Below are 23,725 nucleotides of genomic sequence, written 5' to 3' on the forward strand. Positions count from 1 at the left end.
TCCTGAAGACTGTTCTTCGCATGTTCCTTTCTGATCTGATGACTACTTCTTGCTGACATTGCCGACAAGTCCTCCTTCGTTGCTTGGTCTTCTTGAGTCCTTGTGTGGCAGGAGTTGACATTCCCCACCTCTTGAAATACAACTTGTCCTAAGGCTGAGAAATTGCCTTGGTTCACTATCAATAGTACTGACCTGACACACACTTGTGCCAAATGCATAAGAACCGATGATGTGTTAGCTCTACTGCCTTGAATGCACACTGGGTCAGCTCCATGAATTCTCCCATGAATCACATGCCATGTCAGTTTGTTCCACAATAAACTCCATTCTCTCAATTCTCAAATATTCAAGCAACTCCAGGGCAGTACCAATGATGGTCTCATCATGCCTTGCCAATGCACCAACAAGAGAATCCAAGGCTGATTTTGGGATCTGAATCTTTTTTCCTTCGCTGCAATGTATAATGAGTGTGTTGTCTTCTTGTCTATCCCATCAGAATTTGCAACTTTCACCAGCAGAGATTGTCTCAATATCTGCACTCCCAACCACTGAGGCCACGAGCGATCACTAAGGAAAGTATGTGAGGATCCCGAGTCAATAAGAACCATTAACTCGTGTTGCTGAATTTGATCTTGTAGCCGAAGTGTAGCAGCGCCATCAGACCCAGACCATGCGGCTACATATACTGCCAGCAATAGTTGTTTAGTAGTTTTAGGTATGTGTTCTTGAGCACCTTCCGTTGACAGCAATTTCCACACTTCCTCAATTGCATGTAATTGGATTGTAATGGCACATTGATGTCCATATGACCATTTCTCCGCACAGCAACCGCAGAGTACATGTTCTCGACGGTAATTGCTCAATGAAGCTACCATATCAATTAGGGACAACTAACGAATATTTTTAGTGTTGGGCTTGTCCAGAGAAGCAGTATGATCTTCCTTGCTAAATTTCATGGAAGTACCCCCTTGTGGCCAAGCCATGCAGATGGAAAATAGGCTCTCCTCGGTGGCGGCGACAGGACTCCAATGCTTCCTCTTGCATAAGAGCGAGCGCACAAGCAGTATCAACAACAGTTTTGATATCGTGTTTAAGGCCATCCACAAAATGCATTCTATCTATCAGAAAACCTTCCACATGGCTTGAGCGTGTAGACACTATTTCTGGTTCCAAAATTACGAGTCAGGGTTCCTCAGAATTGATTGATGGCACCATGTCAGGGGAATGGTCCTACTGGGAAGTGGCCGAGAGTAGCAGCAGCTCCCCTATTCCAGCATGCAAACTTTCTAACAAAATGGGTGGTGGCCATGAGATTTTCCAACACCGAGTGGGTAAGATCCTCCCAATAATGACCCAAGCAGCAGGGGCGCTAAGAGGGAATACCTAGAACACTTTGTGTGCAGCACAAACATTGTCATGGCGTTGACAAAGTTGCCCATTGAGGTCGCCATAGGGGGTCACAACGACATTCTGTAAGTATGCAAGCACAACAGCAATATGCACCTCTAAACTGTCTTCAAGTTGACTAGACAACCATTGATGCACTTTTTCCTAGTCTGTGAGCTCCGGCTGGGAGAAGTCTGGTAGTGGGCCTTCGAAGATGGCGATGGGTAGTCGATTCCGGATGAGTCGAGGTCGGTGCTAGAGCTGAATAATTGTGTGGCAGGGAAGCCCGACCGCTTCCAGGCGATGTGGGCGAGTCTGTCGACGGGGTTCGACACGGCGAGCAGTAGCGTGTCGGGGAATTGCTCTGCCAGCGGCGACACACGCTTGTGAAACTTCTCCTTGTTCCGCTGGAGCAGATCCAACCTGGTCTCGCTCAGAATTTGGTGTGCCTCGGCCATGACGATGGCTAGGTCAGAGCCCGTGGTTGAGCACAGGGAGCACGAACATGTTGGAGAACGCGCTAGAGAACGCGTTGTTGGAGAGGTTGAGCGCGCGCAGGTCCGGGGGGGGGGGCAGCGAGGAAGTCTGGGCCGGATGCGCTCCCCACCAGGTAGAGCCGCTCTAGCTGTAGTATATGCACGGATCCGTTGTCGCGGCACGACACCTCGTACCAGGGTGAGAAGACGTCGACGTCGTCGATGATGTGGTCGTTGGGCTCCTTGTCGAAAATAGGCTCTCCATCAAAGATGCGTTCCTCGCCGAAGATAGGCCACATATCGAAGACCGCTTTGTCGTCGGTAGGTGTTGGAACAGGAGCTGCAGTTGCCGTGAAGATGCCGAAGGTGTTCGAGCATTCCACCGAACACTTGGCAGGCGCACCTTCGATGCTAGCTGTGAGACGCTTCTCGCACGCTGCTAGCTCCGCCAGCAGCGAGGAAAAATCAGTTTCCAAGGCAAAATTAGTTTCCATGGGGATTGGTGCTCTGATACCATATTGTTAGCAACTCCTTGAACTTGAGAGAGAGAGAGAGAGGTAGTAGTTGATAGTTTCGTGGAGGAGAGGAAAGGGGAACGAAGGAGATGACAATAACTGAGTTCAGTATTCTATTCTTCATAGTTTTTCATAGATACAATTCCAGTATATAACGTGCCCTTTTCTGGGCTTAACAAATCACTAGCTCGACAATACAGCCCAACAACCATCTACACGACCCACTGCAGCTCACTAACCTTTGAGTTCACCTTCTTGGCGCGCTCTGGCCGACGCCTTGCCCCAACAATCGCTGAATCAGACACGCCAACTCCTGAAGACTGCTCTTCGCGTGTTCCTTTCTAATCTGATGACTACTTCTTGCTGACATTGACGACAAGTCCTCCTTCGTTGCTTGGTCTTCTTGAGTCCTTGTGTGGCAGGGGCTGACACAAAACAGGTAGTAAAACTGCCGCAATCTTCATTCCTGAATCTGCAATACCTAAACCTTCTCGCCATCAAAGCTGTCATGTATCAGAAGAAGACTCATAATACGTATCTAATTTGCACTCGGGCGGCCCAATATTTTCTGTCTCAGAAGAAGACTCATAATACGTATCTAATTTGCACTCGGGCGGCCCAATATTTTCTGTCTCACATCCGATGAAATTATAATTACAGTGAAACTGACAGTTTCACATGACAAAAAGTGTCTTAGCGCAACTGATTAAGCATTCTGCAAAGAAGCATTTCAACAGGAAGAAACATTAGACAGTAGCTAGAATGCAAAATGGGTTAGGAAATTCGTTGAGTTTACAGCTCCCTACTTTGAAATGACACCAAATTCAGGCTGGAGTGAATAGTTCCATCTAAACATAACAGATACCAAAAGCACAGAATTGTATTCTTGACAGAATTGTATTGTACAAAGTAGCGTAAACGTGTTGCTGTACCTAGTATCTGTATGGACTAAGTTTACACCGAAGTACACATATAATTGGTTCAGTTTTCACTAGTACACCGAGATATCAATGCTACTCCCCTAGGACTACACGAATTGCGGTGCGCGCAGATTTGCCTGGTCCTAATCATGCTGTGATATCAATGTAACTAATAAAGTTGTCTATTTAGCTTAGAATTTTACATTCCACCACTTTCAGAGCTTAGATATAAGTCTATCTTAAATTCATAGGATATATTACGGAAATTTTTTTTATGTATCAATAGAATATATTTCTATTGTGCAACTTATAAGACGCTATTCGATCCAATCCTCTATAGTAAAAATGTAATACATAAATATCTCCCACGTATTACTAATAATAGTATATAGATATATTTTTATTAAAACCATATTAACTTAATTAATCTCTGCCTAAAATGCTATTATTAAAATGGAATTCAATTTCAAGGATCTAACCCGGATATTATAGAAAAGTTCAAACCAGAGAAATGCAAGCAGCTAAAGAGAACAATGAGCCCTGATCATATCTTTCATGTCGCCAAGACAGCCAAATCAAGAGAAACGATCCAAGATCATGACCCCATATAGCCAAAACTCTCATGGAAATCATAGGCCAATCTAATAGTCATCAGAGAAAAGGTGGTTTGTTGGGACTATGGTTGTTCATCCCAAGCAATGCATGAGGAACAAGGCTCCGCTTAAGCATATGTGGACCAATCTCCATCAAGCTGCAATCACACAACAAATTCGCTACTGAATTGCCCTCCCTGTCATATCCCAACAGGCGATTCCAGAGATCAACCAGCACATCTCCCTCATGGGACACAACAACAGCATTCCACACATCTTCGAATTCATGGAAACGGCTGATATCTTCCACTGGCAATTCAATGCGGTACTTGCAGACCCAAACACGGTCGTTGTAGTCCTCCAGAAACCACAGATCAACCCTCGAGGGCCCGTCATCCCCGATAGCTTCTCTGCAGCTACCTGACATGGCAAGAACACCATCCATGTCAAGCAGCTTCACATTTGAGTCAAACAGGCTGTTCACGTAGACGGCAGGGGAAAGCATAAACCGGAGCACTTCGGCGACCGTGTCGAAGACGGCTATGGTCTCGGGCCTTGATGAGACAGGGGGCCAGTGAAGGTTGCCGTGGAGGAGGACCGGTGGTGTGCGCCGCGCACACTTGGTTGGCCATGAGGAGTGTATTAGGGATACCTGACGACTGACCAGCCTCTGCCTCTTGGTGCCGGCCTCCATGACGTAGTAGCAGTACTTTCCATCTTCATGGCGCCGGAAGTAGAGCACCCGGTAGTCGTCCGAGATCCTGTGCCAGTAAAATCCTGCGATGGTGTTGTCGCTGTGAAGGGGTGGGAGGCAACCCCAGTGGCGCGTGGTTGGGTTGTAGAGGTATAGGCTGTCGTCGGAGGATAGGAGGAGGACCCCGTCGCAGGAGCCATGGAGAGCGAGCCGTCTCTCACGGCCATGGGGCATCCACCAATTGACGTGGCTGGAGAATCCGAGGACAGTCTGCAACTCGTTGTCGTTGGTGTGGAGGTCCAACTCCTCGAGCCGGTACTCGCTGATATCCGGGTCGCGGACGTCGTCGAGGATGAAGTAGAGGAGGGGCAGGGAGGGCTGGCAGCGGTGATGGTCGACAAGGAAGATGTGATCGGAGGCGAGGCGGAGCCAAGACTTGCAGACGGCGCGACAACGGACCACGGACTTCGGGGGCAGGCGGAGGAGGATGTCGTAAATGATGTTTTCATGTCCATCGAGCCAACCGCCCTGCTGCCACGGCGGCACTCTCTCTGCCTCATCGGCCATCATCGTCGGCGCCCCGCGTCTGCTCGCTGCCCCAGCCAGGCGGAGCCAATTCGCGGAGCAAAAGAAATTGGGGATTTGGGGGTACGTTCGTTGCAATTGCAAACTAGGCAACACCTTTGCTTTTATAGGACGTACGAACAGTCTTGACAAACACCGACCACTGAAGGTAGATGCCATCGACGAGGTGATATCCTTAGTTGTACTCATGTTCATTTACTGTGAAGTTTACACTTAGTGTTTCTCCCTCGAGAACATCACGAAACAACAATGGCTGGTTAAGCATGTTGACATTGCTATTGGAACCTACCCCTTAGGGCATGTACAGTGATGTTTAATGTGGGGGCTCTTAAGGTGTTTTAGGGGGTTATTTGCAAAATAATCTTAGAGCCGTCTCTCCGTGAAGAGACGCATCTGGCTCGTAAACCAAGTAACAACAGACGCCTCACTTCCCACTGTACGAATTTGTCGTCTGTTCTATCGATCTGATGCTATACAAATACATTTAATTCTGTATTTATTAATAGACTACGTTTATAAACACTCCATTGTACAATAGAGTCTCTTAGTTGTCTCCTGTGCTTGGAGAACCGTTTTGGTGTCTCTCCACTGTACATGCCCTTATGAATCATCTAGGCCCCTTAGTCTCCTTATTGGAGTTTTAGTAATTAATGATAACTGTTTGTGGACTAACAATTCTTCGAGAAATAAGAATGCAGAATTGGACACATGAAATAGGAAAGTCTTGGAGACTTATAGCCATTGATTGTGGATCAACGGAAGGCAAATGTATAACATATATTTTATTTTTGTCGGTCATCAGGAGTTTAGAGAACAAATTGACTGGATTAGTAGGCTAGACAGTCGTACTATTAAGAGGGGTCAATGAATTTGATCGGTGTAAAACTTACTGCCTCAAAGAGTATAAAGTGTTGCATTTGCATGAGGAGTAACTTCTCTTCATTTTCTAAAGTCAAAGTCCTTTGTTAAGTGCAATCTAAAATTACTGATTTCTGGGGTCGGTGGACTATCCGGGCTAGGAGGCCGGACCCTCCGCAACTCTACCAGAGGGGTCTACTGGCGTATATGTCCCCGTGTTCTTGTGCGGACCGTGTGGCCAGGGTTGGCGGACTGTCCGCATGTGCCAAAATGGATTTGAGCAGGGACAATGTGTTTTTAAGTCTTTGTACTACGTATTGTCCGGGGCTTTTGCGTGGACATTACATGGTCCAGGGATGGATAGTCCGGCCATGGTTGACGCACAGTCCGCCCGTGTTGTTCAATATGATCAGTGCACTGTCATTTCATGTTGACAGGTCCCGGACCGTCCTGCCTAGCCTGGCGAACCGTCCAGGGTTGATTTCTTCTGACAGGTTTCAAACAAGAATTCTAGCCGTTACTTATACGGCGGAACGTCCGGCCATAGGGCGCGAACCGTCCGCGTGTGCGCAGACTGTGTGCTAGTTGCACATAACAGGTAGCATTATGTTGGGGGCTATAAATAGAAGTGGAGCTTGCGTGTGAGGGCTCTCTTGGCTATTCCTAGCACACATTGAGCTCATTTGTGATTCTCTAACTCAAACTCTCACACTCATTGCTTGAGATTGCATTCTAGTGAGTGATTGAGAGCTTCTAGTGCATTTGCATCCATTGTGATCTTTTGAGGCACTAGATGTTACACCGGGCAAGCGTCATTGTCTTGTTACTCTTGGAGGTAGCCGCTGTGTTGATTGTGAGGGGTTCACGCCCACCTCGCCAGAGCAGCAAAGGCGACACTAGTGGAACCGAGGTATTGAGTGAGTTCTTGTCCACTTGGCTCAAAGATCAAGCCGAGTCTTGATAAAGGATCAAGTGAGAGCTTGAATTCCACCTCAACGTGGATTAGGGGTGATCGACAAATCACCGATACCACGTGAAAATTTTGGTGTCATTCTCTCACTCTTTACTTATTACTTACAAGTAGTTAGTAATTTGTGTGTTGTCTATCATTTGTAGTATTGCCATAAATTGCTCATCATATTTTGTTAGCCTATTATAGCTAGGAAATTTATATCTCTTGTTGTTTTGATTAAATTTCTTTAGTGTCTTTGTTTTTAGCTAAAATCGTCTATTCACCCCCCTCTAGTCGGTGTCCTAGATCCTACAAGTGGTATCAGAGCTTTGGACTCCATTGTTTGTGGATTTAACCATCCCGGAGTTGGAAAAAAATGGCTAGTAACAACAATGTGCACGTTGGGAAGCCACCACAGTTTGATGGGAACAATTATGACTATTAGAAAATAAGAATGTCAATGCATCTTAAGGGTACGGGAGGAAAGATTTGACCTATTGTTAGAGATGGGTTTGTTGTATTGAAGAAAGATGCATCCAAAAATTGAATTTCGGACCCTGATGTGAATTTAGGGCCAAAAATTGAATTTCGGGCTTTTATAATTTCGGGCTGCCCAGAATGAGCCCGTCACGTTTAAGCAATTACGTGCCAGGCCATGCGCCGAGGGCTAGGCCCGTGGGCGGGCCCGTCAAGACCCGAAATTTAAATGGGCCGGGCCGGGCCGAAATTCAAACAATACGAGCCTTTTCGGGCTTGGGCCGGGCTGGGTGGCCCGAATGTACACCTATACCCGCACCAGGCGTCAGTTCAAGAAGGGCGAGAGAATACGAGTTCCTCCCCAGCCCTAGACCCGCTGAGGCGACACAACACCACCAACAACTCCATAGCATATGTCGATTGCTGTCACGCTATGGGCATTGGGTGTCCAATATCTCAGACCTGGACTCCCCATCGCCAAGATAACATAAGCGTGGCAGGAGACACCATGTCCTTCTCGTCGACACGCATGGAGAAAGGCTAGGAGCAAGACCGACTCGCCCCGTACCCACATTGATGAGCGTCGGTCGGTTCACGGCTGCGACCGTGGGCGGGGGAAGAAGGTTGGGGAGGAAGAATAGGGCGAAGGCCGAGAAGACGAGCGGGATGTCCGACGACAGCAAAAACGATGGTGCGTGGATGCTGTGAAAGGTCCTCGTGGATGTGCAATATCCACTGCGCGAGTCGGTGTCAGACAAATATGGGGAGGAGTCACCTACTCCCACACCCTCTGCCGAGAATGGGGTCGCGCGGAGGCGGAGGCATGAGGGGAGAGAGAAAATAATCAGGATGGTGAATGAGGTGGTGGCAACTGAGGCGAGGACCATCATTATCGTGCGGAGGTATAGATGGTCAAATGGGCCGTGTCTGGCGAGCCGGCCCGAGGCACGACCTATTTAATAGTGTCTGGGCCAACCCGACACGAGCGTTGTGTTGTGCCTGGACCGTAGCCTCGACCTGTAGTGCTAGCTCGGCCCGGCCCGACATGATTATTTTTTATTTTACAAAAAATCATATATACATATGTACAATTTATATTCAATATTATAAACGCCTGAACATGATGTTCTACTGGTTATACAGCTTCACCCAGTGTCTCCTGCCCTTCTTCCATCCGGTTGTGGGTTCAAACCCCACCTCCTGCACCGCTTTTTAAGCCGGGACGTCGTTTGGCCATCTATATGCGGAGGTGTGGTTTGGGATGTGGAGGTTGTTTGCGTGGAGGGGACGAGCAAGTTAATTTGAAATAGATGTGAGGGGTTATTTATAAAAAAATGACACGGAACGACCGTTAAACTGATGCTTTAATATAGTATATATATCTTAAACAGTAACATAATAGATCACATTGAAACAAGGTGATCTCCCATAGGAAGATGACCGGGACATCGCTAGATCTAGAACTAATCAATGTCCTCATAAAAGTCTTTAGCTTCACATCCTTCTGATCATTAATATTGTGAGTACACTTATGGATGGTACTTAACAAGTGGGGTGGAAAATGCAAGGTTAAGAAGGAAAGACTATGTTTATGCTGTTAGCATTTTAGTTGGTCAAATTTTATTAACAACACCTATTTACTAAGTATAAGTAGGAACCCAATTAATCATGAGTAATAATCAACAACTTTTAAAACACTTAAGCAAAATGCTTAAGTAAACCACTTTAAACCAAAGGATCACTATTTAATCTCCATCTTTAAGTTCAATTATCATGTGAGGTTCTAGGCTGCTCATAACCGTGAGCACGACTGATATATCAGTTTTACACTCTGCAAAGGTGGCACAACTTCACTCACAGGTCGTGTATGTACTCTATCCTAGGTTTGCAAGTCCCTTTTTTCACTTCCGAGGTGAATGCCTAGGAATCCACTATGAGGCTTTCACAAAATATACTTAGCACAAAGCAACCCGATAAGGTTTCCAAGTCGGTGTGGTGATCCTCTGGGAGAGGTAACTCTACGATAATACCAACCTAAGTTAACATGAGCTACCACCATCTACCTCTCTCCCTCTTGCGTATCTTTCAGGTAAGGTCGTTAAGCACTAAGCGTATAGAACTGACAAAGCCAGAGCCCTAATAACACTCGTGGTTGCACTGTTTTCCTAGGTGGCCACTCTATGTTCCAATTAACACAAATGATCTTATTTAATTAATGAAGCATCAACAATAATGTAAACTTAATCTTTGGAACATTAATATCATGAAAAGGAGTGTCATCATAAATCTAGTTAAGTAATAGTAAAGCAACTAAGCAAAGTACCATCCTTGAGTTGAATCAAGGTATATAGTTGGTATTATCTAGGCAATTCTTATATAGGTATTCTCATCAAATTATACACATAATAAAGTAAAACTTAGTTATAATGTGTTGTTTTGGGACCAAACAAGAAATGCAGAGGGAAAAGTGGACCACTTACCTTGCTCACAAAAGTCATGTGAATCTTCTTCAAAAAGATCCTGGTCTTCTACCACAGAATCAACTTCTATATATCATATTAACAAAAAGAAACAAACACCAATCAATAAACATAAACAATTATTAAAACAAATCTAAAAAGGAAAATGTAATGAAAGGTCCTGTGTTCACCAAAAATGTTCAAAAATAAGATTATGAATAAACAATATCCTTCTAACAAAAGGTTTGGTCTAAGTAGAGATGACAAATGGCTCGATCCATGATTCCCCGTGGGGAATTTCTCCATTAGAGCTGATTTGGTGACAAGGGGTTCCTGAGAGGGTTCGAGGGGATTGAGAAGGAAATAAACTAATTTCCCCCACAATCCCCTCCAATCCCTCCAGGATCCCTAGTCACTAAATCAACCCTTAGCGGATAGAAAAGTTCCCCCCTACTGGAATGTAAATAGGGAAAATTCTCCCCCCACCGAGTAAACAGGGATGGGGATGGAAAAGTGATAGTCGCCTAGAGGGGGGGTGAATAGGGCGAAACTGAAATTTACAAAGTTAATCACAACTACAAGCCGGGTTAGCGTTAGAAATAATAATGAGTCCAAAAGAGAGGGCGCAAAACAAATCGCAAGCGAATAAAGAGTGTGACACACAGATTTGTTTTACCGAGGTTCGGTTCTTGCAAACCTACTCCACGTTGAGGTGGTCACAAAGACCGGGTCTCTTTCAACCCTTTCCCTCTCTCAAATGGTCCCTCGGACCGAGTGAGCTTCTTCTTCTCAATCAAACGGGAACAAACTTCCCCGCAAGGACCACCACACAATTGGTGTCTCTTGCCTTGGTTACAATTGAGTTGTTCGCAAGAAAGAGTGAAAGAAGAAAGCAATCCAAGCACAAGAGCTCAAAAGAACACAACAAATCTCTCTCACTAATCACTAATGCTTTGTGTGGAATTGGGAGAGGATTTGATCACTTGGGTGTGTCTAGAATTGAATGCTAGAGCTCTTGTAAGTAGTTGGAAGGTGGAAAACTTGGATGACTTGAATGTGGGGTGGTTGGGGGTATTTATAACCCCAACCACCAAACTAGCCGTTTGGTGGAGGCTGCTGTCGACGGGCGCACCGGACAGTCCGGTGCGCCACCGAATAGTGTCCGGTGCGCCAGCCACGTCACCAGGCCGTTGGGTTCCGACCGTTGGAGCTCTGTCGTGTGGGCCCGCCTGGCTGTCCGGTGGTGCACCGGACAAGTCATGTAGACTGTCCGGTGTGCCACCCTCGCGTGCTCTGCTCCTCTGCGCGTGCAGGCGCGCATTTAATGCGTTGCAGTCGACCGTTGCGCACGAAGTAGCCGTTGCTCCGCCGTTACACCGGACAGTCCGGTGTGCACCGGACACTGTCCGGTGATTCATCGGACAGTCCGGTGAATTTTAGCGGAGCGAATTCCCGAAGCTGGCGAGTTCAGAGTCGCTCTTCCTTGGGGCACCGGACACTGTCCGGTGTAGCACCGAACAGTCCGGTGAATTATAGCGAAGCGCCTCTGAGAATTCCCGAAGGTGCGAAGTTTAGCTTGAAGTCCCCTGGTGCACCGGACACTGTCCGGTGGCACACCGGACAGTCCAGTGCGCCAGACCAGGGCACACTTCGGTTATTGAAAGGGAATCAGGCTTACACCTATTTTCCTAAATGATTTTGGTGGTTGAATTGCTCAACACAAATAATTGGACTAACTAGTTTGCTCTAGTACATAAGTTATACAGGTGCCAAAGGTTCACACTTAGCCAATAAAAAAAACCAAGAAATGGGTTCAACAAAAAGAGCAAGGGACAACCGAAGGCAGCCCTGGACTAGCGCACCGGACTGTTCGGTGTGCCACTGGACAGTGTCCGGTGCACCTCCGGACAGTGTCCGGTGCACCAGGGGACTCCAAGCCAAACTTCGCACCTTCGGGAATTTTTAGAGGCGCTTCGCTATAATTCACCGGACATGTCCGGTGCACACCGGACAGTGTCCGGTGCTCTAGAGGAGAGCGGCTCTGAACTCGCCAGCTTCGGGAATTCGCTCCGCTATAATTCACCGGACATGTCCGGTGCACACCGGACTGTCCGGTGAGCCAGCGTAGCAACGACTACTTCGCGCCAACGGTCACCTGCAGCAGCAATTAATGCGCGCCAGAGCACGCAGAAGTCAGGCACGCGCGAAGTGGCGCACCGGACATTCTACAGTGCATGTCCGGTGTGCCACCGGACATCCAGGCGGGCCCAGCAATCAGAGCTCCAACGGTCGGAACCCAACACGCCTGGTGACGCGGCTGGCGCACCGGACAGTGTCTGGTGGCGCACCGGACTGTCCGGTGCGCCATGCGACAGCAGCCTCCACCAAACGGCTAGTTTGGTGGTTGGGGTTATAAATACCCCCAACCACCCCACATTCAAGTTATCCAAGTTTCTCAACTTCCAACCACTTACAGGAGCTAGGCATTCAATACAAGACACAACCAAGTGATCAAATCCTCTCCCAATTCCACAAAAGCTTTAGTGTTAAGTGAGAGTGATTTGTTGTGTTCTTTTGAGCTCTTGCGCTTGGATTGCTTTCTTCTTTCTCATTCTTTGCTTGTGATCAAAACTCAATTGTAACCAAGGAAAGAGACACCAATTGTGTGGTGGTCCTTGCGGGGAAGTTTTGTTCCCGGTTGATTTGAGAAGAGAAAGCTCACTCGGTCCGAGGGACAGATTGAGAGAGGGAAAGGGTTGAAAGAGACCCGGTCTTTGTGACCACCTCAACGGGGAGTAGGTTTGCGAGAACCGAACCTCGGTAAAACAAATCCGCGTGTCACACTCTTTATTTGCTTGCGATTTGTTTTGCGCCCTCTCTCGCGGACTCATTTATATTTCTAACGCTAACCTGGCTTGTAGTTTATGTTTAAGTTTGTAAATTTTAGTTTCGCCCTATTCACCCCCTCTAGGCGACTTTCAATTGGTATCAGAGCCCGGTGCTTCATTAGAGCCTAACCGCTCGAAGTGATGTCGGAAGAACACGCCAAGAAGGAGATGGAAACCGGCGAAAAGCCCACTACAAGCCACGGGAAGGCTTCATCGGAAGAGTCCCGCAAAAAGGGGAAGGGGAAGGAGAAGAAAGCCTCTTCCCACAAGTCGCATCAGAGTGGCGACAAGAAAAAGAAGATGAGGAAGGTGGTCTACTATGAGACCGACACTTCATCACCTTCCACCTCCGGCTCCAACGCGCCCTAAATAACTTCTAAGCGCCATGAGCGCAAGAAGTTTAGTAAGATCCCCTTACACTATCCTCGCACTTCTAGACATACTCTATTACTTTCCGTTCCATTAGGCAAACCGCCAACCTTTGACGGTGAAGATTATGCTAGGTGGAGTGATTTAATGAAATTTCATCTAACCTCACTCCACAAAAGTATATGGAATGTTGTTGAGTTTGGAGCACAGGTACCATCCATAGGGGATGAGGATTATGATGAGGACAAGGTGGCCCAAATCGAGCACTTCAACTCCCAAGCTACAACCATACTCCTCGCCTCTCTAAGTAGGGAGGAGTACAACAAGGTGCAAGGATTAAAAAGCGCCAAGGAAGTTTGGGACGTGCTCAAGACCGCGCACGAAGGTGATGAACTAACCAAGATCACCAAGCGGGAAACGATCGAGGGGGAGCTCGGTCACTTTCGTCTTCGCCAAGGGGAGGAGCCTCAAGACATGTACAACCGGCTCAAAACCTTGGTGAATCAAGTGCGCAACCTCGGGAGCAAGAAATGGGATGACCACGAGGTGGTTAAGGTTATTTTAAGATCACTTATTTTCCTTAACCTTACTCAAGTCCAATTAATTCGTGGCAATCCTAGATACACACTAATGACTCATGAGGAAGTAATCGGAAATTTTGTGAGCTTTGAGTTTATGATTAAAGGCTCAAGGAAGATCAACGAGCTTGACGGCCCCTCCACGTCCGAAGCACAATCGGTCGCATTTAAGGCGACGGAGGAGAAGAAGGAGGAGTCTACACCGAGTAGAACACCCATCGACGCCTCCAAGCTCGACAACGAGGAAATGGCGCTTGTCATCAAAAGCTTTCGCCAAATCCTCAAGCAAAGGAGGGGGAAAGACTACAAACCCCGCTCCAAGAAGGTTTGCTACAAGTGTGGTAAGCCCGGTCACTTTATAGCAAAATGTCCTATTTCTAGTGACAGGGGCGACGACAAGAAGGGGAGAAGAAAGGAGAAGAAGAAATACTACAAGAAGAAGGGCGGCAATGCCCATGTTTGTCGCGAGTGGGACTCCGACGAAAGCTCTAGCGACTCCTTCGACGACGAGGATGCCGCCAACATCGCCATCACCAAGGGACTTCTCTTCCCCAACGTCGGCCACAAGTGCCTCATGGCAAAGGACGGCAAAAAGAAGAAGGTTAAATCCAAATCCTCCACTAGATATGAGTCTTCTAGCGATAATAATGCTAGTGATGAGGAAGATAATTTGCGTACTCTTTTTGCCAACTTAAACATGCAACAAAAAGAGAAATTAAATGAATTGATTAGTGCTATCCATGAGAAGGATGATCTCTTGGACTCCCAAGAGGACTTCCTTATTAAAGAAAACAAGAAGCATGTTAAGGTTAAAAATGCTTATGCTCTAGAAGTAGAAAAGTGCGAAAAATTATCTAGTGAGCTAAGCACTTGCCATGAGACTATAGACAACCTTAGAAATGAAAATGTTAATCTATTAGCTAAGGTTGATTCAAATGTTTGTGATGTTTCAATTTGAAAGGGAAATGTGCCCTTGGGTCATTTCTAAGTATTTTGGTGATTGAGTGCCAACACAAGTGCTTAAATGTGAATCTATGCCCATGGATGAACAAAGTGCAAATCAAGAGTAAAGGTATGTTTCTAAGCCTTAGTACATTGGTTTTGTGTACTAATATACTTGTCTAAGTGTTAGAAACAGAAAGAAGAAGAAAAGAAAAGAGGTGAAAAAGGCTTGGCTGTGTACAACCAAAACTCAGCTCTGTCTGGCACACCGGACTGTCCGGTGGTGCACCGGACAGTGTCCGGTGCGCTAGGCTGACTCGGCGTGAAGAGGCCGCTCTCGGGAATTTGCCGACGGCGTACGGCTAAAATTCACCGGACTGTCCGGTGTGCACCGAACTGTCCGGTGAGCCAACGGTCGGCCGGGCCAACGGTCGGCCGCGGAATCTGCGCGCGACACGTGGCCGGGCCAACGGTCGGAAGGGGGCACCGGACTGTCCGGTGTGCACCGGACATGTCCGGTGCGCCAACGGCTCCCAGATCTTCAACGGTCGACTGCGCTGTTTAAGGAAGGAAATCGTGCACCGGACAGTGTCCGGTGTGCACCGGACTGTCCGGTGCGCCCGACGACAGAAGGCAAGGACAGCCTTCCTGGTTTGTTCTCAACGGCTCCTAGCTGCCTTGGGGCTATAAAAGGGACCCCTAGGCGCATGGAGGAGGACACCAAGCATTCCTACAACATTCCTAAGCACCAAGACATCGATCTCGCACATTCGTTTCATTGTGATAGCATATTGAGCTCTTGTGGAGTTGTGAACTCTTTGAGTTGTGTTGCGAGCTCTTGTTGCGACTTGTGTGCGTGTTGTTGCTCTGATCTTTTGAAGTCTTGTGTGCGTTGCTAATTCCCCCTTGCTCTATGTTTCTTTGTGAACTTCAATTGTAAGGGCGAGAGGCTCCAAGTTGTGGAGATTCCTCGCAAACGGGATTGAGAAAAAGCAAGCAAAACACCGTGGTATTCAAGTGGGTCTTTGGACCGCTTGAGAGGGGTTGATTGCAACCCTCGTCCGTTGGGACGCCACAACGTGGAGTAGGCAAGCGTTGGTCTTGGCCGAACCACAGGATAAACCACTGTGTCATCTCTGTGATTGATCTCTTGTGGTATTGTGTTTTGTTGAGACTCCTTTCTAGCCACTTGGCAATCATTGTGCTAACACTTAACAAGTTTTTGTGGCTATAAGTTTAAGTTTTTACAGGATCACCTATTCACCCCCCTCTAGGTGCTCTCAATTGGTATCAGAGCCGTTCTCTTCAAGAAAGGGACTAACCGCCCGAAGAGATGGATCCTAAGGGGAAGGGAATCGTGATCAACGATAAGGAGGAGTCCTTCGTCAACGAGCCCAAAGATGACAAGCCTACCGACACCGGCTCGGGCCATAGACGGAAGGAAGGGAAGAAGAAGAAGACAAGGCGCATCAAGGAGATCATCTACTACGACGACAGCGACGAATCTTCCTCTTCCCAAAAGGACAACGACGACAACGACTATGACAAACAAAAGACGGTTAACTCAAACTTTTCTTTTGATTATTCGCGCATTCCGCATAGCTCAAATGCTCATTTGCTCCCCATTCCACTTGGCAAGCCTCCTCACTTTGATGGAGAGGACTACGGATTTTGGAGTCACAAAATGCGTACTCACCTATTTTCTCTCCATCCAAGCATTTGGGAGATTGTGGAAAGTGGAATGAAATTTGATAGCTCGGATAGCCCTTCGTTTATTAATGAACAGATCCATAAAAATGCACAAGCTACTACTGTGTTGCTAGCCTCTTTGTGCAGGGACGAGTATCACAAGGTGAGCGGCTTGGACAATGCCAAGCAGATTTGGGACACCCTCAAGATCTCTCATGAGGGGAATGATGTCACCTTACTCACCAGGATGGAGTTGGTGGAGGGCGAGCTCGGACGATTCGCGATGATAAGGGGCGAGGAGCCGACACAAACATACAACCGGCTCAAGATCCTTATCAACAAAATAAGGAGCTACGGAAGCACGCGATGGACGGATCACGACGTCGTCCGCCTAATGCTAAGGTCATTTACCGTTCTTGATCCTCACTTGGTGAACAATATTCGTGAAAATCCTAGGTACATCAAGATGTCGCCCGAAGAAATTCTTGGAAAATTTGTAAGCGGGCGAATGATGATCAAGGAGGCAAGGTACGTGGACGACGCATTGAATGGCCCAATCCATGAGCCTCAACCCATTGCTCTCAAGGCAACAAGGAGCAAGGATGCGCTACCCAGCAAGGTGGCGCAAATTGAGGCGGCCGGTCTTAATGATGAAGAGATGGCCCTCATCATCAAAAGATTCAAGACGGCACTAAAGGGTCGAAAGGGACAGCCAAGCAAGACTAAGACCAAGGAAAAGCGATCATGCTTCAAATGCGGTAAGCTTGGTCATTTTATTGCTAACTGTCCCGACAATGATAGTGACCAGGAACACGGGAGCAAGAGGGAAAAGAAGAAGCATTACAGGAAGGCCAAGGGCGAGGCACATATCGGAAAGGAGTGGGATTCGGATTGCTCCTCCTCCGACTCCGACAATGAAGGACTCGCCACCACTGCCTTCAACAAGTCATCCCTCTTCCCCAACGAACGTCACACATGCCTTATGGCAAGGGAGAAGAAGGTATGTAATCAAAACAATGTCACTTATGATTCTTCTAGTGATGATGAGTCTAGTGATGATGAAATAGATTACTCTAGTTTGTTCAAGGGATTGGATAGAACTAAAGTAGATAAAATTAATGAATTGATTGATGCCTTGAATGAAAAAGATAGACTCTTAGAAAAACAAGAGGATCTTTTGTATGAAGAGCATGACAAATTTGTAGAGGCACAAAAATCTTATGCTTTAGAAGTTAAAAGAAATGAAGTGCTTTCTAGTGAACTATCTTCGTGTCATGAAACCATTGCTACTTTAAAGAGTGTTAATGATGACTTAAATGCTAAACTAGAAGTAGCTAGTAAATCTAATTCTTGTGTAGAACATGTTGAGATTTGCACTAGGTGTAAAGATTTCGATGTTGATGCTTGTAGTGATCATTTAGTTTCAATTTCCAAATTAACTGAGGAATTGGCTAGTCTTAATGCCCAACTTAGGACTAGCAAGAATGAATTTGATAAACTAAAATTTGCAAGGGATGCCTACACGATCGGTAGACACCCCTCAATTAAGGATGGACTTGGCTTCAAGAGGGAAGCCAAGAACTTAACAAGCCATAAGGCTCCCATTCCCGCTAAGGAGAAAGGGAAGGCCCCTATGGCTACTAGTGCTAAAAAGAACCATGCCTTTTTGTATCATGATAGGAGACAAACTAGAAATGCTTATAGGAGTTATAATGCTTACGATGATTTTTCTCATGCTATGTTTGCTTCTAGTTCTTCATATGTGCATGATAAAAATGTTGGTAGAAGGAATGTTGTTCATAATATGCCTAGGAGAAATGTTGTTAATATTCCTAGGAAAGTTAATGAGCCTTCTACAATATATCATGCTTTGAATGCTTCCTTTGCATTTTGTAGAAAGGATAGAAAGGTAATTGCCAGAAAGTTAGGGGCAAAATGCAAGGTTGATAAAACTTGCATTTGGGTCCCTAAGGAAATTGTGACTAACCTTGTAGGACCCAACAAGAGTTGGGTACCTAAGTCCCAAGCCTAAATTTGCCTTGCAGGTTTATGCATCCGGGGGTTCAAGCTGAATTATTGATAGCGGATGCACAAACCATATGACGGGGGAGAAGAAGATGTTCACCTCCTACGTCAAGAATAAGGATTCCCAAGATTCAATTATATTTGGTGATGGGAATCAAGGCAAGGTAAAAGGGTTAGGTAAAATTGCAATTTCTAATGAGCACTCTATCTCTAATGTGTTTTTAGTAGAGTCTCTTGGATATAATTTGCTATCTGTTAGTCAATTATGCAACATGGGGTATAACTGTCTATTTACAAATATAGATGTGTCTGTCTTTAGAAGAAGTGATGGTTCACTAGCTTTTAAGGGTGTATTAGACGGCAAACTTTATTTAGTTGATTTTGCAAAAGAAGAGGCCGGTCTAGATGCATGCTTAATAGCTAAGACTAGCATGGGCTGGCTGTGGCATCGCCGCTTAGCACATGTGGGGATGAAGAACCTTCACAAGCTTCTAAAGGGAGAACACGTGATAGGTTTGACTAACGTGCAATTCGAAAAAGATAGACCTTGTGCAGCTTGTCAAGCAGGTAAACAAGTGGGAGGAGCGCATCACAGCAAGAATGTGATGACCACTTCAAGACCCCTGGAGCTGCTGCGTATGGACCTCTTCGGACCCGTCGCCTATCTGAGCATAGGAGGGAGTAAGTATGGTCTAGTTATTATTGATGACTTTTCCCGCTTTACTTGGGTGTTCTTTTTGCAGGATAAGTCTGAAACCCAAGGGACCCTCAAGCGCTTCCTCAGGAGAGCTCAAAATGAGTTTGAGCTCAAGGTGAAGAAGATAAGGAGCGACAACGGGTCCGAGTTCAAGAACCTTCAAGTGGAGGAGTTCCTTGAGGAGGAAGGGATCAAGCACGAGTTCTCTGCTCCCTACACACCACAGCAAAATGGTGTGGTAGAGAGGAAGAACAGGACGCTAATCGATATGGCGAGGACTATGCTTGGAGAGTTCAAGACCCCTGAGCGATTTTGGTCGGAAGCCGTGAACATGGCTTGCCACGCCATCAACAGGGTCTACCTTCATCGCCTCCTCAAGAAGACGTCATATGAGCTACTAACCGGTAACAAACCCAATGTATCGTACTTTCGTGTATTTGGGAGTAAATGCTACATCTTAGTGAAGAAGGGTAGACACTCTAAATTTGCTCCCAAAGCTGTAGAAGGGTTTTTGTTAGGCTATGATTCAAATACAAAGGCGTATAGGGTCTTCAACAAATCATCGGGATTGGTTGAAGTCTCAAGCGACGTTGTATTTGATGAGACTAATGGCTCTCCAAGAGAGCAAGTTGTTGATCTTGATGATGTAGATGAAGAAGACGTTCCAACGGCCGCTATGCGCACCATGGCGATTGGTGAAGTGCGACCACAGGAACAATTGGAGCAAGATCAACCTTCTTCCTCAACCATGGTGTATCCCCCAACTCAAGACGATGAACAGGTTCATCAAAAGGAGGCGTGTGATCAAGGGGGAGCACAAGATAATCATGTGTTGGAGGAAGAAGCGCAACCGGCACCTCCAACCCAAGTTCGAGCGATGATTCAAAGGGATCATCCCGTCGACCAAATTCTGGGTGACATTAGCAAGGGAGTAACTACTCGATCTCGATTAGTTAATTTTTGTGAGCATTACTCCTTTGTCTCTTCTATTGAGCCTTTCAGGGTAGAGGAGGCCTTGCTAGATCCGGACTGGGTGTTGGCCATGCAGGAGGAGCTCAACAACTTCAAGCGCAATGAAGTTTGGACACTGGTGCCTCGTCCGAAGCAAAATGTTGTGGGAACCAAGTGGGTGTTCCGCAACAAACAGGACGAGCACGGGGTGGTGACGAGGAACAAGGCTCGACTTGTGGCAAAAGGTTATGCCCAAGTCGCAGGTTTGGATTTCGAGGAGACTTTTGCTCCTGTGGCTAGGCTAGAATCAATTCGTATCTTGCTAGCATATGCCGCTCACCATTCTTTCAGGTTAAACCAAATGGATGTGAAGAGCGCTTTCCTCAACGGGCCAATCAAGGAGGAGGTGTACGTGGAGCAACCCCTGGTTTCGAGGATGAACGGTATCCCGACCATGTGTGTAAGCTCTCTAAGGCGCTCTATGGACTTAAGCAAGCCCCAAGAGCATGGTATGAATGCCTTAGAGACTTTCTAATTGTTAATGCTTTCAAGGTTGGGAAAGCCGATCCAACTCTTTTTACAAAGACATGTGATGGTGATTTGTTTGTGTGCCAAATTTATGTCGATGACATAATATTTGGTTCTACTAACCAAAAGTCTTGTGAAGAGTTTAGCAGGGTGATGACGCAGAAATTCAAGATGTCGATGATGGGCAAGTTGAACTACTTCCTTGGGTTCCAAGTGAAGCAACTCAAGGACGGCACCTTCATCTCCCAAACAAAGTACACGCAAGACTTGCTGAAGCGGTTTGGGATGAAGGACGCCAAGCCCGCAAAGACTCCGATGGGAACCGACGGACACACCGACCTCAACAAAGGAGGTAAGTCCGTTGATCAAAAAACATACCGGTCAATGATAGGGTCTTTACTTTATTTATGTGCTAGTAGACCGGACATTATGCTTAGCGTATGCATGTGTGCTAGATTTCAATCCGATCCTAAGGAGTGTCACTTAGTGGCGGTGAAGCGAATTCTTAGATATTTGGTTGCTACGCCTTGCTTCGGGCTCTGGTATCCAAAGGGGTCTACCTTTGACTTGGTTGGATACTCAGACTCCGACTATGCTGGATGTAAGGTCGATAGGAAGAGTACATCAGGGACGTGCCAATTCTTAGGAAGGTCCCTGGTGTCGTGGAACTCTAAGAAACAAACCTCCGTTGCCCTATCCACCGCTGAGGCCGAGTATGTTGCCGCAGGACAGTGTTGCGCGCAACTACTTTGGATGAGGCAAACCCTCAGGGACTTTGGCTACAATCTGAGCAAAGTCCCACTCCTATGTGATAATGAGAGTGCTATCCGCATGGCGGAGAATCCTGTTGAGCACAGCCGCATAAAGCACATTGACATCCGGCATCACTTTTTGAGAGACCACCAGCAAAAGGGAGATATCGAAGTATTTCATGTTAGCACCGAGAACCAGCTAGCTGATATCTTCACTAAGCCTCTAGATGAGAAGACCTTTTGCAGGTTGCGTAGTGAGCTAAATGTCTTAGATTCGCGGAACCTGGATTGATTTATAACATACATGTGTTTATGCCTTTGATCATGTTCCTTTTTGCATTTTGTTGCTTATTATGGTGCTCAAGTTGTACAAACACTCCCTGGACCTCACAAGTCCGTTGCAAAGTGATGCACATGTTTAGGGGAAGATGTGTTACAACTTGACCCTTGGAGACTAACCATGTGCTTGAGTTTGATGATTTAGTCTCGAAGGAGGATTGAAAGGGAAAAAGGTGGACTTGGACCATGAAAGACTTCCACTGCACTCCGATGAGAGGGTAATTTATTCCAAGTTCATCTTTAAACTCTTATTGCCTATTTGCTCTTAATTGAAGATTTTGGTGAGGCAATGGGGTTAAAGGGGCCAAGATTGATCCCGTTTTGGTGCTTGATGCCAAAGGGGGAGAAAATAAAGGCCAAAGCGATAAATGGATCAGCTACCACTTGAGAGATTTTGAAAATAGTAGAATAGAGCTTTTTGTTTTGTCAAAACTCTTGCATTGTCTCTTTTGTCAAAAGTTGGCCTCTTGTGGGGAGAAGTGTTGATTATGGGAAAAAGGGGGAGTTTTTGGAATCTTGAATCAATTTCCTTTGGAAAACCTCTCTTTATGTCTCTACCAGTGGATTTGACTTAGAGATAGGATTTTGAGTTTGATTTGCAAAAACAAACCAAGTGGTGGCAAAGGATGATCCATATATGCCAAATTGAATCAAAATAAATTTGAGTTTTTATTTGAAGTGATATTGCACTTGTTCTAGTTGCTTTATGTTGTGTTGGCATAAATCACCAAAAAGGGGGAGATTGAAAGGGAAATGTGCACTTGGGTCATTTCTAAGTATTTTGGTGATTGAGTGCCAACACAAGTGCTTAAATGTGAATCTATGCCCATGGATGAACAAAGTGCAAATCAAGAGTAAAGGTATGTTTCTAAGCCTTAGTACATTGGTTTTATGTACTAATATACTTGTCTAAGTGTTAGAAACAGAAAGAAGAAGAAAAGAAAAGAGGTGAAAAAGGCTTGGCTGTGTACAGCCAAAACTCAGCTCTGTCTGGCACACCGGACTGTCCGGTGGTGCACCGGACAGTGTCCGGTGCGCTAGGCTGACTCGGCGTGAAGAGGCCGCTCTCGGGAATTTGCCGACGGCGTACGGCTAAAATTCACCGGACTGTCCGGTGTGCACCGGACTGTCCGGTGAGCCAACGGTCGGCCGGGCCAACGGTCGGCCGGGCCAACGGTCGGCCGCGGAATCTGCGCGCGACACGTGGCCGGGCCAACGGTCGGAAGGGGGCACCGGACTGTCCGGTGTGCACCGGACATGTCCGGTGCGCCAACGGCTCCCAGATCTTCAACGGTCGACTGCGCTGTTTAAGGAAGGAAATCGGGCACCGGACAGTGTCCGGTGTGCACCGGACTGTCCGGTGCGCCCGACGACAGAAGGCAAGGACAGCCTTCCTGGTTTGTTCTCAACGGCTCCTAGCTGCCTTGGGGCTATAAAAGGGACCCCTAGGCGCATGGAGGAGGACACCAAGCATTCCTACAACATTCCTAAGCACCAAGACATCGATCTCGCACATTCGTTTCATTGTGATAGCATATTGAGCTCTTGTGGAGTTGTGAACTCTTTGAGTTGTGTTGCGAGCTCTTGTTGCGACTTGTGTGCGTGTTGTTGCTCTGATCTTTTGAAGTCTTGTGTGCGTTGCTAATTCCCCCTTGCTCTGTGTTTCTTTGTGAACTTCAATTGTAAGGGCGAGAGGCTCCAAGTTGTGGAGATTCCTCGCAAACGGGATTGAGAAAAAGCAAGCAAAACACCGTGGTATTCAAGTGGGTCTTTGGACCGCTTGAGAGGGGTTGATTGCAACCCTCGTCCGTTGGGACGCCACAACGTGGAGTAGGCAAGCGTTGGTCTTGGCCGAACCACGGGATAAACCACTGTGTCATCTCTGTGATTGATCTCTTGTGGTATTGTGTTTTGTTGAGACTCCTTTCTAGCCACTTGGCAATCATTGTGCTAACACTTAACAAGTTTTTGTGGCTATAAGTTTAAGTTTTTACAGGATCACCTATTCACCCCCCCTCTAGGTGCTCTCACAATTCCCAATCTTAGAAATAA

The 23,725-nt window shown here is 46.6% G+C and overlaps 1 protein-coding gene across 1 annotated transcript; it reads right to left on the minus strand.

Moving 5' to 3' along the window:
* Positions 1-3,819: 3,819 nt before the first annotated feature.
* Positions 3,820-5,245, minus strand: LOC100283165 (F-box domain containing protein). Its single transcript, NM_001156067.2, has one exon. It carries the CDS (start codon positions 5,152-5,154, stop codon positions 3,949-3,951), a length of 1,206 nt encoding a protein of 401 aa, NP_001149539.1. The 5' UTR covers positions 5,155-5,245; the 3' UTR covers positions 3,820-3,948.
* Between the last annotated feature and the right edge of the window lie 18,480 nt (positions 5,246-23,725).

Source organism: Zea mays, chromosome 1 (assembly GCF_902167145.1).
Source record: "Zea mays cultivar B73 chromosome 1, Zm-B73-REFERENCE-NAM-5.0, whole genome shotgun sequence".
NCBI classification, from domain to species: Eukaryota; Viridiplantae; Streptophyta; class Magnoliopsida; order Poales; family Poaceae; genus Zea; species Zea mays.